We start from the raw sequence: 14,428 nt of genomic DNA, 5'->3' as shown, positions 1-14,428 counted from the left end.
ACAGGCAGGAGATGGAGACTTATGATAAGGGCCCACAGGGGTTTTGACCAGTATCCCATATCCCGGCAGGCCAGTCCGAGCCTGCATCTAACAATACTTTGGTCACAGTTAATGAGACCATATTGGGATTCCAGTATCCCGTACCTATTCATACCTGTACCCGCATTCCCCCTGCCACTATACTTCAGCTCCGATGGGGGTGGTAAATTCTTCTACCGTGGCTTGAGCTATTAGTTTATATTGCTTCAGATTTTCTGGATGTAACAGATTTATGTAGGTAATCACATTGTTAGATTTGAAAACAATGGTTTTGGGTGATGAGTCAATCTAAAAAAACAGAAGCAAGAGAGAAAAGGGCGACTGTGACCACCCAACTAGGCCTTAGCATCAGGACCACACGTTTTCTGGGCTGTAGGTTCACATTACCTGTATGGCCCTGGTGGGCACGCTGCACCGCCAGGTATCTTGTGGATATGTCATACATACCAAAGATAGAGATACCCCTTTAAAGGGGTATTCTCATCTTGGCATTGAAATTTCATTTAATTCATTTGCCTTATGTAAACATTTCTTCAATTGGATGTTATTAAAAAAATGTTCCTGTGTGAAGATAATTTCTCATAAATGTTGCCACCTCACATTTTGGCAGTAGTGGCCAGACATGAGCTATTGAACCCTGCCTGACCTCCTGGATTCAGCAATCATTACCACAGGACGGCTGTGGGACCTGCAGTAACTTCCAGACATTTCATATACAAAAACGTTTTGTGTCTTTGTGCAATCCCTCCAGCAGAGGTGGTCGTATCCAATGACACAGTCTTGGTTCTAAGGGACCATATGACTACATTTATGAGAAATTATCTTCACACGGGTAATTTTTTTAAATGACATCTAATTGTAGAAATGTTTATATACGGCATGGTGGCTGAGTGAGTAGCACTTCTGCCTTGCAGCGCTGGGGTCCTGGGTTCAAATCCCAACATCTGCAAAGAGTTTGCATGGGTTTTCTCTGGGTACTCCGGTTTCTTCCCACACTCCAAAAACATACTGTTAGTTTTAGATTGTGAGTCCCATGGTTACAGGGACCAATATGACATGCTTTGTGTGCTATATAAATAAAGAATTATTATTATATGGCAGATTAATGAAACTGAATGTGACTGTCCAGACAAGAATACCCCTTAAAGTCAGCTGATAGGGTAGTAATAACATGCAGAATACAGAGTGGCACATATTAGTTGGACCCTGTGCTGTCATATAGAAATATACCCAGCACCACAGACCAGAAATCAATATATAAGAATTAAAGGCACGCTCCAGTCACAACACAGATTCAGCTTTTACGTGTTTGCATTAATCATATTGGGAAGATGGAAGATGAATGTAAACAATGCATAACACATGTAAAACGCAACATGTAAACACAGCCAGATCTCAAAAAGTTCTGTAAATGATATTAACCCCAGATCAGGCTTGAAACGGTTAAGCATTTGTTATAATAAAAATAATGTAAAAACATCCATAATTTTATGTATGTGCGCACCTCATTCCCCTACAAAGTGATCTCTGTACCTGGGAAAGCTGGGTGACAACCAGCATTGTCCCTATGGCAACTCTCACAGGGTTGTCAGCCAGTTTCCGTGACTACTGCCCACAGAAGTTATGTTCATGGGAAAGCTGGGTGACAGCCTCTGTGACAACTGTAATAGTCAGGTTGGAGCCATGACTGTGCAGATTGTCATAAGACTACAACTCCCAGCATGCCAGTAGCTGAGGGGCCAGGGACAGGAGGCTCCGCCCACCTCTCCGCAGCTGTCACTGTTCTTCCCACAATGCACCGCGAGCGCTCTCGCCCACCTCCCATGCTGCACCGCTCGGTGACGTCGGACCCGGAAGTGTGCGTACTGCGGGCGGTGCTGTGTTTACTTCCGCCGGAGCCGGAGCCTGAGCCGGGGAGCGGGAGACACCGAGGATGAGCTGAGCCGGAGGGGAAGGCAGACATGGAGTGGCTTATGGGGTAAGACAGGGGAAGTCTCTTATGGGAGGGCACAGGTAGCACCAGAGGGATGGAGCAGGTGCAGGGGTAACATGAAGGGCATGGGGTGACAGGTGGCACTGGTGGCAGGAGCTGCACGACACAACCTATTGATGGTGGAGGGGGAACATGAGAGGTATGGACTGCTAGGAGGGCGGGAGGTGACATGGAGGGCAAACGGGTGACTGCTCCTAGAAACTTCATAGGGCGTCCTGACACGCAATGAGGCGGATAGGTTATGGGGGTAAAGAGGGGTGGAAAGGGCAAGATGAAGGGCAGGGCTATGATGAGGTGTGGATATGTCATTAGGGCAGTGGAATGAAAACTATTAAGGGGGCATAGGACATCATGGGGTGATATGGGGTGACAGTTGATGAGGGCTGTACAGGACATTATGAGGGTAATGATATGGCAGGTGATAATGGGGGGTGGATAAATAATCATGTGGGGTAGCAGGTTATAAGGGTTAGATAGGGCATCATGGAGCAGTGGGGTGATGGTTAATGAGGTGTGTATATTGCACTATAGTTGGTAATGGGTTGTTGGATAATGAGGTGTGTATATGGCACTATAGTTAGTAGTGGGCTGTGTATATGGCACTATAGTGGTAGTGGGGTGATGGTTAATGAGGTGTGTATATGGCACTATAGTTAGTGGGGTGTGTATATGGCACCATAGTTAGTAGTGGGGTGTGTATATGGCACTATAGTTGGTAATGGGGTGATGGATAATGGGGTGTGTATATGGCACTGTAGTTAGTAGTGGGGTGTGTATATGGCACTGTAGTTAGTAGTGGGGTGTGTATATGGCACTGTAGTTAGTAGTGGGGTGTGTATATGGCACTATAGTTGGTAATGGGGTGATGGATAATGGGGTGTGTATATGGCACTGTAGTTAGTAGTGGGGTGTGTATATGGCACTATAGTTGGTAATGGGGTGATGGATAATGGGTTGTGTATATGGCACTGTAGTTAGTAGTGGGTTGTGTATATGGCACTATAGTTAGTAGTGGGGTGATGGTTAATGAGGTGTGTATTTGGCACTATAGTTAGTGGGGTGTTAGGGCACCATGAGGGCAAGTGGGGTGACCAGTAATAAGGGTGAGATAGGGCATTGTGCAGGATGACTGGTAGTGGATGTACACGTCAGGGGGATGACAATGGCGGTGTCTGATCTCTCATGGTGGGCAGTGCGTGAGATATTGTAGTAGGATACCATGGTGTAGTTGCTTCATAGAGGCATGGGTGGCAGTATAATAAGATGCCAGCTTGGATTGTATTGTTGAGGGGCATATTACTTCTGGGTCATGCTGATAATAAAAGGGAATTGCTATAGATCCGCAAGAATATGATTTGTGGGTAAGAACTTTGCACAATTATGATTGGTTTCCCTGATATTTTGGTGTGATGTTGCTATAGGGGTAGCACTGGCAATGCAGGGGGCATTGTAGTGAGACCATAAGTATAAGCAGGGCAGCTGGTTTTATCATATTGTATAATCATCTTTCTTATTCGTCTGATGCTGCACTGGCACAACCCTTCTTGCTGCCAGAATAGGAGACAACTGGAAAGTTGACATTTATTTTTAGAAAAAAATCCTATTAATAATGCAGGCTGAGATGGGAATGGCATGACACGAGTGCTGCCAAGTGGCTGCCGGCTCCCTATGCTGTCAGCAGGTCGTGAAACTGAGGGGTCATTTGAGACAGACTGGTTGCTACGGATATACCACCAAACAACCAGAAGTAATGGTCTGTATAGGCTCTTCACTGAAAAGATGGCACAGATCCCAGGACCAGGATAGATACTTCATGATAACATTAGTAAAGTAAACCCTCAGCGGCTAAAACCTTCACCTCCTGCTCCTTGGTTGTCATTGGGCATCCTAGAGAATCCAGTAGTAGGATTAGTCCTTTCTGTCTAAGGGGACAGTAATGTGTAACATGCAGAGTGACACAGAAAGGATGCGTTTCCTTCCATAACACCTTAAACAACCCCCTGTGTGCGGGAACCTGAGGCTGTGGTATTATAGCAGGTTATTTTTCTATACTTGGCCGTTTCCTTCCTCATCCGCCAGACTTTAGGCTTTCAGTTCCATTATTTATGGAGAATGCAGAGGACTTGCTGATGATTGAGAATGAACAAGCGCCGTCGCTCAGGAAATACCACAGGACTCCACTGAGGATAAGAGCGGCACGTGCGGCTTTCAGTTTACTTTATGAGGAGATCTTACATGGAATATCATCCAGATATTCATCCGAGTATGGAGAAAACTCGCTGCAGTGCAGTACTATTTCATCCATCTTTACCCAGCACACAACATTGTGACAGGTGTGACCTTGTGTGTCCTAAGGCAATAAGCCTCTTGTCTCTTACCACCTTATGATTAAGGGATTTCCATTTTTATTTGTACATCTAAGATATTGACCTGTCTCATCTTAAAGGCTGCATGAGATAGTAGTTGCATACTTAGTATGGAAAGCTAGACATGCTTGGCATGCCACATGGTGGGGGTTGTCACTTCACATGGATTTAAAGAAATCTACCATCAAAATCCATCATGATAAACCAGGGAGACTTACTCATAGATCCAGGCACAGTGACTGTAGTAATCTTCTTATATTTGATATCCATGGCCTCCATTCTTCTAAAATCAACTTTTAAAATTATGGTCATGAGTCAGAGGAGGCAAGGGGGTTTTACCGGAGCCCCTTCTGGTTGGGGTTTCAGAGGATTACTATTTCATCCTCCCTCTGTAATATCAAATAATGGAAGAGCTCGAGCACAGATGGCTCTGGTAACCCCCACAAGAGCCATTAGGCTCATTAGCATCATTTTAAAAGTTGATTTTAGAAGGATGGAGGACATTGATAACAAATATAAGAAGATTACCACTATCACAGTGCCTGGATCTATGAGTAAATGTCCCTGTTTTATCATGATGGATCTTGATTGTAGATTTCTTTTAAAGGGAAGCATTTTCTTAGGACAAACTCTCTTATATTAGATAATTTGGGGCACCCTTCCTGGACGGCTGCTTGTAAATTATAAGCACTCGCCCTGAAAGTGTCTAACAGTATGTGGTGCCAGTAATGGCAATTATAGCTCTGTAATAGTTAGTACGTTGTGTATTAGTCCACTTTTTGAGTGCAGATAAACTAATTGGCTGTTTTTATCCCTGCCCTTATCCCTACTGCTCATCCAGTCTAGTAACAGCTCACCCCATTGTGTCAATGACTGTCTCTTTCCTTAGGTTTTGTATAAATGATGCTGTCACATGATGCTATAGGATGAAGGTGGTCATATTAAAGTCTTCATATTGCTCCATCCTTACAAATCCCATCTGTGTGACTACGTATATGATAACTAGCAGTCTGAAAGGTGTATTCTGGGATGTGTTTTTCTTGATCAGTAACTCCGTATACGTGATGAATGTCAGATTGTCCGATCTTCCATCAGTTTCCTCCATACTTTTACATTCTTTGTAGTATTAATGTGGTAATCCTTTGCCAGACACCTCCAAATGAACAGACATTTTGAAATCACCACCGACCCAGAGCCATCAAACACATCAGCTGGTTGGCTGAGGATTCCCTCCTGTGTGTGTGTGCACTCTCCATGCTGTGGGTGTCTTCTGAATCGTATCTGTTCAGAGTCACATCCTGGAGCTGAGGTGTGTACACGGTTATATAATGAGCTGTCTGCACATATGTCATAGACAATGGAATTGTACACTGCTTAGGGACAGGCTCTGTAATTTTTCCACCCATATTTAGAAGTTGATGATGTCCATGGATGTCAGTCTGGGCTGTGTTGAGAAAGAAACGTGTGGTGCAGATATTTCTTTGAATACTGAACTTGATTGTTTTTCCTGACCTGATGCTTTCATTTAAAGGGCTTTTACCCCCATAGATAATTATTCACAAACCACTGTGAGCAAAGGACGGCAATTGCCCCATGCCATGGGTTTCAACATGCGTTATCTGACAGCTAAATGAATCTACAGTGAATGTCGAGAGATGATAGTCTTTTCATATGATAGGTGGAGGTCTCCACAATCTGAAAGGAAACCTGTCACCCACGTTTTCACAAATACAGCGGCCTATTAAATAACAACCACCTTCTTTCCTTTACATCCCCATAAATCAACTTTATCTTGCATTACCTGGCATCAGATGGGGTGTGTCTTGCTCGGCTACTCTGTCACCTGTCCCTGCCTGACTACTCCTCCCCATGTCCCATTGCTCTTCTCAGCATGTTATGTGACTAGGATGATGTCATCTAACATTACATCTTACATTTGAAACTTCTACCCCATGTATGTTTCTAATCACTTGAAATCACAGCAGCCTCCATGGACTTCTACTCCTCCCCATCCTTCATGGAGGCTGCTGTGATTCATGCGATCAGATACATATATGGAGTAGAGTTTCAAATGTAACGGGACCTTAGATGACATCACCCTGTTCGAAACTCAATCCACACAACAGCATGTCCTAGCAGTGAGACCTGTCACTCAGGACTAAGGAGGCAGTGCCTCAGGTGATTTTTGTAACATTGCAGGCATGCAAAGGCAATGATTTTAATCATAGTTTTTAATTAAGTATTTATTTTGGGTGGGTTCATTTAAGTGACAGGTTTTCTTACAACCCATGGTAGGAGAGAAAAGTTTTTAGGACTCCCTAAAATGTATATCCTATACTTTTGGCACAGATGCCTTTACCAAATGTCAATTCTTTTCATATTCTGTTCCTGGGTTGTACTGGGGTCACTATCATACTGTATGTGTAGTGTGCTCTTAGGTTATACCAGGATCACCATCATACTCTATGTGTAGTGTACCCCTGGCTTGTACCACGATCACCATCATACTGTATGTGTAGCATGCTCCTAGGTTATACCAGGATCACTCTCATACTGTATGTGTAGTGTACCCCTGGGTTATACTGGGGTCATCATCATACTGTATGTGTAGTGTACCCCTGGCTTGTACCACGATCACCATCATACTGTATGTGTAGTATGCTCCTAGGTTATACCAGGATCACTCTCATACTGTATGTGTAGTGTACCCCTGGGTTATACTGGGGTCATCATCATACTGTATGTGTAGTGTACCCCTGGGTTGTACTGGGGTCACCATCATACGGTATGTGTATCCCTGGCTTATACTGCGGTCACCATCTTACGGTATGTGTATTGTACCCCTGGGTTATACTGGGATCACCATCATACTGTATGTGTAGTGTGCTCCTAGGTTATACCAGGATCACCATCATACTGTGTGTGTAGTGTACCCCTGGCTTGTACCAGGATCACCATAATACTGTATGTGTAGTGTACCCCTGGGTTATATTGGGGTCACCATCATACTGTATGTGTAGTGTACCCCTGGGTTATACTGGGGTCACCATCATACTGTATGTGTAGTGTACCCCTGGGTTATACTGGGGTCACCATCATACTGTGTGTAGTGTACCCCTGGGTTATACTGGGGTCACCATCATACTGTGTGTGTAGTGTTACACTGGGATCACCATTATACTGTATGTGTAGTGTACCTCTGGGTTACACTGGGGTAACCATCATACTGTATGTGTAGTGTACCCCTGGATTATACTGGGGTCACTCTCATACTGTATGTGTAGTGTACCCCTGGGTTATACCGGGGTCACCATCATAATGTATGTGTAGTGTACCCCTGGGTTATACCAGGATCACCATCATATGGTATGTGTATTGTGCTGAGCGCATCATTACTGCGCCCATCACTGGAGTATAGAAAGGATCAATAGTCACAAGGTTGGATGTTGCCGTAAATGCTTGTTATGGACTGTAGGCATTGATCTGCTGAGATCACCAGGATGTCTTCACACTCACAAAGCCCTTTCATGATTTTAAAGGGAACCTACCATTCAAATTATCCCACCCAAAATAAGTACTTCATAAAACTGATTAAAATTGCCCTTATCTCTAAATGGTTAAAACATATTCTTTGTAAACTAACAGGTATATGAAACTCTCCTGATGTCCACAGATACTGCTGCAGTCCAGCATATGCAGTGATCCCTGCTCTGCCTCCCAAGTATTGATTGATGGGTCTTATTGCTACCAGTACTTGGGCACCGTCTGCCAATATTCAACTACAGACATGTACAGCTCTGTGGTAAATACTGTCATGTTTTACAGTGTCTTCCTGGAACATTGAGAGAGCTCTATTACATCATTCAGGACCTCATCTAAGGTCCTTTACCCCCTAACATTTGCAAAATGTACCAGTGTTTGAATCTGATCACATGACATGGCATCCGCCTCCATGGATTTCTAGTTCTCCTCATCCACGACAGGGGCTGCTGTGATTTCATGTGATCAGATACATACATGGGGTACATTTTGCAAATGTAATGGGGTAAAGGACCTTAGATGACATCACTGGTCACATCATATTAAGTGCTGAATGATAAGGGGCATGGGACATGGGGAAGAGCCTCTGTACTCCGCATAGGAGGCCACACCCCTTTTGACTCACAGCTCTATGCTAGGTAAGACAACAAAGTTGATTTTACGGGAATGTGAGGGAAACTTTTCACAAGATGTATTTGTGAAAAATGTGGCAACAGTTTTTCTTTAAAGGGATTTTCTTAAATGATGAAATGTACCATCTTCCTTAGTGAGGTTTCCTTACTGTAGCTTTATGTTTGCAGCTCCAGGATATGTTCTACACAGACATGTGCGACATCTTATGTGTAGACCTCCTGTGTTTATTAGCTTGAGCGGATTAAAGGTGCTGATATATATTAGATGACTTGTACATTCCATTTAGGGATGTTCTGACCCCCTTGGTAAAAATAGAAGGGTTTGGCTGCTTGATTTTTGGCTGTCCATTTAGTTTAGATTAGTTGATATTGCAGGGTTGTACCAACTATTTGAATCATCCCATTTGCACAGAATAGGGCAACTGTGGTAGGGGGTCTGCCTGCTGGGATCAGGAAAACGGGGACCCCAAAAATCGCATTCTCTCCCTGTCACTCCTTTCAATACTATTGAAGCGTTGGAAACTGGAGAGCACAGGGCTCTCTCTGGCACTTTCATTGAAAGCTTATGTGAGTGCCAAGATACCTGAGCACTGTGCTCAGCAATTTCCATCACTACAATAGTATTGAAGGGAGTGAAAAGGCAACTATGCATAGAGGCCCCCTATTCCCGGACCCTCACCACTCAGCTGGCTATCCTCTATCCTGACAAGGGATCTAGAAGCACATTGCCTTGTCTACTATGTAACATCTATGGTGGATAAGCTGCAGGATTTACCAATCTGAACCATAAACTGCTGAACTGAACTTGACTCTTTTCTGGGATCACTGGTGTAAGACCGGCCTGCAGTAGGGAAACTGAGCTGCATGTTTTGCTTGGATGTAACATATTCATCGGAGGCTTCTACTTCTGGCCCCATTACCTGTAAAGGGCCCTGCATCAAAAGGTTGACTGATAGGGCGGCCCAGTTGTCAGACCCCCAGTGAGATGAGGACCTACCTTACTGTAATGATTGCTGCTTTATGGTGAAGAACAAATTATCCTGTGGTGTAGTGATCACACGCCTGACCTCTCAGTTATTAGGAAGGGCTCCCCATCTGCTATAATCAGACCTTACTACACTGATACAAGGAAACGCAATGGTGTAAACTAGATGTGTGCAGAACATGTTGAAACATAAATCCTATATTTCTCTCCTTATGATTATTATTTCTCTTTTAATTGACGGCATGTCACAGCCAAGGTAAGGTAGACCCATACCTGCCCTGGGCTCCTGCTTTATTTATTCCTGACTACATGGTATAGCTGAGGAGTACAGGCACGTGTACCCTGCAGCCCCACCTGCCTGACAAAATATTTGGACCTATCACACAAACCCATTTAGCTAGGGCTTGTGTAATCTGTCCCTTAAAGGGACCTGAGGTTTAGAAACCAGTGAGACACTCTACCTGCTCTTTCTATTAGACCAAGCAGATGGGGCAGGTTTCTTCTGCAGCAGGCGGCTCCAAAACCAGGCATCCGATTTTAACATTTTGGAATGTGTTGGGGGTTAAAAAAATTAAAGGGCCTCTGCAGACTCATTGAATGCACCATGTTATGCCTAATTCAGGGCCTAAGGGAATGGGGAATGACCCTGGTGTTGGCTGACACATATATACAGCAAATAATGGTTTCTTAGCAAGGTCCTTCTGGCACCATATTTACAAAGGCAGATGGCATGACAGTAGGGCATCACCAAGTGATTTGTTTGCTGCAGACCGGGACCTCCACAATTTTTTCTCTTGTTACATGGGCAGCAATGGTGCTGTTTTTGGGTCAACTTTTTCTATAGGCCCCACGTGTAAGCTGACTGCCTGGCCCCCAAAAAGTGCAGGTCCTACAGGAAGCACAGTGGCTCAGTGGTTAGCATTACAGCCTTGCAGCGCTGGGGTCCTCGGTTCAAGTCCCATCCAGTTCAACATCTGCCAAGAGTTTGTATGTTCTCTCTGTTTTTACGTGGGTTTCCTCCAGGGCCCCCTGTTTCCTTCCACTCCAAAACATACTGGTAGGACTGATTAGGCAAGCTCTGTGGGCGCTATATAAATAAAGGAATTATTATTATTATTCCTACATGACTTTGCGACCCAGGCAGTCTTTTTCTATTGTCATCGGCAGGACAATGGGATAACGTGTAGGCCGCATTCATATATATCTTAGATTTCCCCCCTGATTACTGGTTTGGCAGCAAATTATTGGGCCCTAGTAGCCGGGGAGTATGATGCTTGGCATTGTGTGACTAGAGGAGGATGATATGCACTTTGTATACTACCTAATCACTATTGTTTACTGATAGGTTTGTTATTGCAGTTATTCCAAAGACTTGCATATCTTTTAAAGGGGTATTCTCATCTTGGCAGTCACATTTAATGTAATTCATCTGTTATATACATACATTTCATAAATTGTATTTTATAAAAAAAAATGTACATGTATGACGAGAATTTCCCATGTTATCCCTTAGAATCGAGATTATTGTCCTTAGATATGACAAACGCTGCAGGATTATATGAGCAAAGAAATAGTTTTTACTTCGGGAATCTCTGGGAATTGCTGCTTGTCCCATGTCAGTCCAGAAGTAATGAACGACGAATCCAGGTGATCAGTCAGGTCTCCATAATGCATACCTGGCCACTGCTGCAGTATGGTGGTCATATCCAAGGACAGCTATCTGGTTTCTAAGGGACCGCATTTATGGAAAATTATCTTTATACAGGAACTTTTTTTTTTTTTTTGTTTCAACAGAAGTTTTATTATTAAAAGTAAACAGGACCTTACAGTAGGTCAAGGCGAAATATATACCCCCAATATTTGTAGAAATCAGTACAAGTCCAACAGTTGTAGCAATTAAAAAAATAAAACAACGGAGAGGGAAAAAGGTTGGCGGTCACAGGGTATTAGACTTTTTTTTTTTTTTTAAACCTTTACCAGTCATAACCTGTAGACACCTAGCCAAATATATTTACATGATCCAAATAAATAGCAAGTGTTGGATTCAGTCGGAGAATACTTAAACACTTTCAATAACGAGTGATCCCTGACAATCCACTGGGTTCCAAATTCTTCTGAATAGTGGGGGTGTGTCCGACCTAGTCCCCCCAATTCTCTCGGACAGCATTACATGGATGCCATAATCCTATTTCAACTGCGATAAAGGACAGGTGTGACATTCTCCATTTTCATGCTATGTGAATCCTGGTTGCTAAGGTTATGAACTGGACTAAAAGGTGTTCCCTATTCTGGACTTTTGCTGGTTTGTCTCCTAGCAGGAGCACAACATGGGGTCACCAATACTGCGCTTCCCAGATCTGAGCGTATAAGGGCTTTCACATTGCTTTAGAGGGATTCCACCAAATGTGTCACAGCGGACAGCGCCACCAAATGCATCACAGCTTCGGAAACAAGTGTTAGGCACATGCGTTTAGATATTAGCAAGGCGGGCGCATAATACTCTCTATGTAGTAACCTAAGAGAAGTGTGAGACCTGGTGGCTACCGTTTGATAATGTGGTGCAGCAATGTCAACGTCTTGCCAATGAGAGCTGACAACCCAGATTGGACTCCTACTGGTCCATGAGGCGGGAGGTTTGTAGAGGAAGAGATAATAAGGAATTGAGCTTCTTGAGCAGCTTTATAATAAAGTCGGGAAGTGACATCCCACCCACTTGGATGCCTGTACATGGTAGACACAACTTCAGAGAGTGGGGGCGTGCATAAAAATTTTTCTTCTGAGCCAAGAGGCTCTCCGGTGACGTAGCCCGGAGCACCTCCGCCTTTTTAGCATATTTTTATAAGTTCTTTTTTATGGGCATCCCGCAGCTCCTGGAGATTAGAAAACTTGTCCCTTTGCGTTTGTTGAGGTGTGGGGTGGGTTCTAGGCAATTCAGCTGCTTCTCTAGTGAATACTGCACCTGATTACGTTGCCTCTTATGTTGTGCCACTAACCTGTTTAGCATTTTATTTCATATGTTACAATGACCCAACCATCGGTTACCTACAGGTTAGTTAGATGTTGCAGTGGATCGAAAGTATGAATTAAGTTCTATCTGTGAATGGATAGATTGGTCCACTAGTAGCGATTTGTTCACCAACGATAAAGGGATAAGATTTGGGCGCCAAACGTAAAAAATGTAAAGTTTTATGTAGTGACCCTCCGAGTCAGAGTATGTGGATAGAGGCTCTAAAGGAAAGGATATTTTAAGGAGAATGCCCCCCCCCCCCTCACTTGTCTTCTGACCATATGAGTCTAGGTAAAACCTCCTGACTTGAGAATGAAAGTTTTTGGGGCTTGAGGTAGTGGAGAAATGTCTCTTGTAGACATATGACAACAGGCTGATGTTTATAGTAATCGGTTATGGCTCTACACCTTTTAGAAGGGGAATTAAAACTCTCTGCACATTAGAGTAGATATGTAGATCATCAAGGGTGAAATTAAGACCGGTTTCGTATCAATCCCTCCTGTGTGTATAAAAAAAACAAGGGAAACTTGGGGAATGAGGAGAAAATAACCGGGGAAACGACAGACATAGGAAAGACATACGAGCGTTTAGGATGTCAATCTCTTGTATGGTGCTGCAAGGCTATGGGCGTAGACATCTGCAAAGATGACTGAGGTATTGGCCCTTCAAGGGTGTTTCTGCAGTAGGGGCAGATAGCAGTGGTAACTGAAGGTCCTTCAGAGATGAAACGAGTCTCCCTGATGAGGTGCAAGATCCCTGGAGGTAGTCCTTATGCTGATGAAGGGTGTCAGGGCCAGCAGAGGAAATTGAAGCCGGGATTCAGCTGCAGAGTAGGCCTTCAGCAGGACTGCTTCACCTGGCACTTTAAGGGCAGGCTAGTGCAGCACTTGGGTGCGATAGGCCTGGATACTGTGAGTAGCTGGGCCAACGGGGGGAAAATCCATAGGCCAGCTGCCGAATGTATACTCTCTGGTCTGCCCCCCGGCGTTTTGGTACAGGAGCAATTCAAGGTCGGAGATTCAGGCCAAACCACAGGAACTCCTCACAGACGACTCCTAGGAAGAATGCAAATATATTTTCCAGGGTGGTAAATGAAAAATAATGCCTCCTTTTGCTACCTTGAAACGCAGCCCCCTCAACACCAAGTATGACCTACAAGAAGTTTGATAACATCTGGGATTCCACCAAACCAGTAAATTTATTCCAGAAGGAACAGACTCCCAACTGTAGACAGGACTGTTTCCACCTGGTTGGGTCTCCTCAGTACAGTGTAGGGAACTGGCTTGGCTGTGTGAGAGGCTATTGACTAGGGTCAGGAAGTTCTCCTTATGGAGAGGTTACCAATTAAGGCTGCCTTATAGGTATGTAGAGACTGCTACTAGGTTATCCTGGACCACCAAAACGGGATCTGGACAGGTGGATGGAACTTGAGCCAGGAAGCAGATTGCAGTGTGGTTGGGGCTAGGAAGAGCCCAAAGAGGCCGCAATGACCATTGTGCCCGGTGGGGGTCCCATTACACTGTGCTGGTAGCAGGAACATACCACCATGCATCTGTCCTGTTCAGTGACAAGCCACGCGCCCCCACCCCTCCCCCATAGGACTTTTTAAACTAGCACTCAATTGGACAAATGTATGCATATGGCAGATGAATTAGATTAAATCCTGAAATTTTTGCATCTGTGTCCTTGACTAAACTAGCATTTGTCCCACCTCTGTCTGATATGTGTGGTTTTCCTTACCAATCGGTGACACGTAGAGACATATAGGGTCCATTAATATATTTGACTGATGATACTGCCCTGGGCTTATAAGCAGGTCCGTACATCCCTTCTGGACCCCAGATCAGGCAGCAGCCCCCGTCGTCT

The 14,428-nt window shown here is 44.2% G+C and overlaps 1 protein-coding gene across 1 annotated transcript in view; it reads left to right on the top strand.

The window, feature by feature from the left end:
- The first annotated feature begins 1,853 nt into the window (after positions 1-1,853).
- MOB2 (MOB kinase activator 2) overlaps positions 1,854-14,428 on the top strand; it is a 30,166-nt gene continuing 17,591 nt past the window's right edge. Inside the window, exon 1 of the mRNA XM_072118082.1 lies at positions 1,854-2,017. Within this exon, the coding sequence (XP_071974183.1) occupies positions 2,001-2,017 (17 nt within the window). The 5' untranslated portion in view covers positions 1,854-2,000. The remainder of the gene's footprint in view (positions 2,018-14,428) is intronic.

The sequence above is a fragment of the Engystomops pustulosus genome, chromosome 7 (genome assembly GCF_040894005.1).
Source record: "Engystomops pustulosus chromosome 7, aEngPut4.maternal, whole genome shotgun sequence".
Classification (NCBI taxonomy): domain Eukaryota; kingdom Metazoa; phylum Chordata; class Amphibia; order Anura; family Leptodactylidae; genus Engystomops; species Engystomops pustulosus.
The sequence above is the reverse complement of the archived record's forward strand: the minus strand, read 5'-3'. Positions and strand labels throughout refer to the sequence as shown.